The following is a 904-nucleotide window of genomic DNA, read 5'->3' on the forward strand; positions in this document are numbered from 1 at the left end:
CGCTTACCCTGGATGGTGTGAGTCTTCCCCGAGTTGGTGATGCCATAGGTATAAACCAGCCAGTTTTGCCCATTCAGCACATCCTGCACCAGCTCCTTCATGGTTGCATCAAAGAACGTCTTTTGTCCAACATCTGGGCCAAAGATCTGCAAACACGAATATCACAGGGGCGCGGGACTTCCCTCTCCGGTCTGCTGCACCCCTGCTCGTCCTGGACTGCCACCCACCTCTAACCCCACACCCGAACCCCGGTGGAGCCAGCCCAGGCTCCTCCATCTACATAATCTTAGAAGCGCTAGATGTGACCAGGGGCCAGCTGCCCTGGGCACCGGACAGAGGACAAGACGAGGGCTCCTGCTGCACGGTGCTTGCAGCACAAGCACAAGACAATGTGCAGCAGACGGGCACAGAGATGGGGCAGAGGAAGGGAAACACCAGGGGCTGGTGTGGATGGCCCCAGTACCATCAGCACAAAGCTGCTTGAACTCAGGAGGAGGAGCAGCCTCCAGGGCCACTATGCCGCACCCACGGGCACCCACCTGCGTGAAGGTGAACCTGTGCGTGGCTTGGCCCACACCACGCTCTGTGCTGCGCATAGCAAAGGAGTCCGTAGGCGCCCGCAGGAGGAGAGTCTCTGAGCTCTCGATGCAGACACAGCCCTGAAAAGTGCAGACTCTCAGCTGCTGCGGCGGGGTGTCCCATGGCCCGGCCCCAGAGCCACTGCCCCGGCCTCACCTGGTCCTCCCGCTTCTCCAGCTCGGCCGGCGTCAGGGGTCGGACCCGCAGGTGCACCCTCAGCTTGGCGCCGTCCTCTGGGGCGACCTACGGAGCGCGAGGGGTCACACACGGCCCCTAGCGAGGCCCGCGAGCGCCGTCCGGCCCCGGTCACCCGCCCCCCTCACCT

The 904-nt window shown here is 63.5% G+C and overlaps 1 protein-coding gene across 2 annotated transcripts in view; it reads right to left on the reverse strand.

Moving 5' to 3' along the window:
* KIF20A (kinesin family member 20A) overlaps window positions 1-837 on the reverse strand; it is a 14,432-nt gene extending 13,595 nt beyond the window's left edge. For both annotated transcript variants that reach the window (XM_019506018.1, XM_019506019.1), the window contains exons 1-3: window positions 736-837; window positions 540-659; window positions 8-146 (exon numbers count right to left, since the gene is read on the reverse strand). In XM_019506018.1, coding sequence (XP_019361563.1) covers window positions 8-146; window positions 540-596 — 196 coding nt within the window. In that variant the 5' untranslated portion in view covers window positions 597-659; window positions 736-837. The remainder of the gene's footprint in view (window positions 1-7; window positions 147-539; window positions 660-735) is intronic.
* Window positions 838-904: the final 67 nt, after the last annotated feature.

This window comes from Gavialis gangeticus, unplaced genomic scaffold (genome assembly GCF_001723915.1).
Source record: "Gavialis gangeticus isolate Ggan-Ray unplaced genomic scaffold, GavGan_comp1, whole genome shotgun sequence".
In the NCBI taxonomy this organism is placed as follows: Eukaryota; Metazoa; Chordata; order Crocodylia; family Gavialidae; genus Gavialis; species Gavialis gangeticus.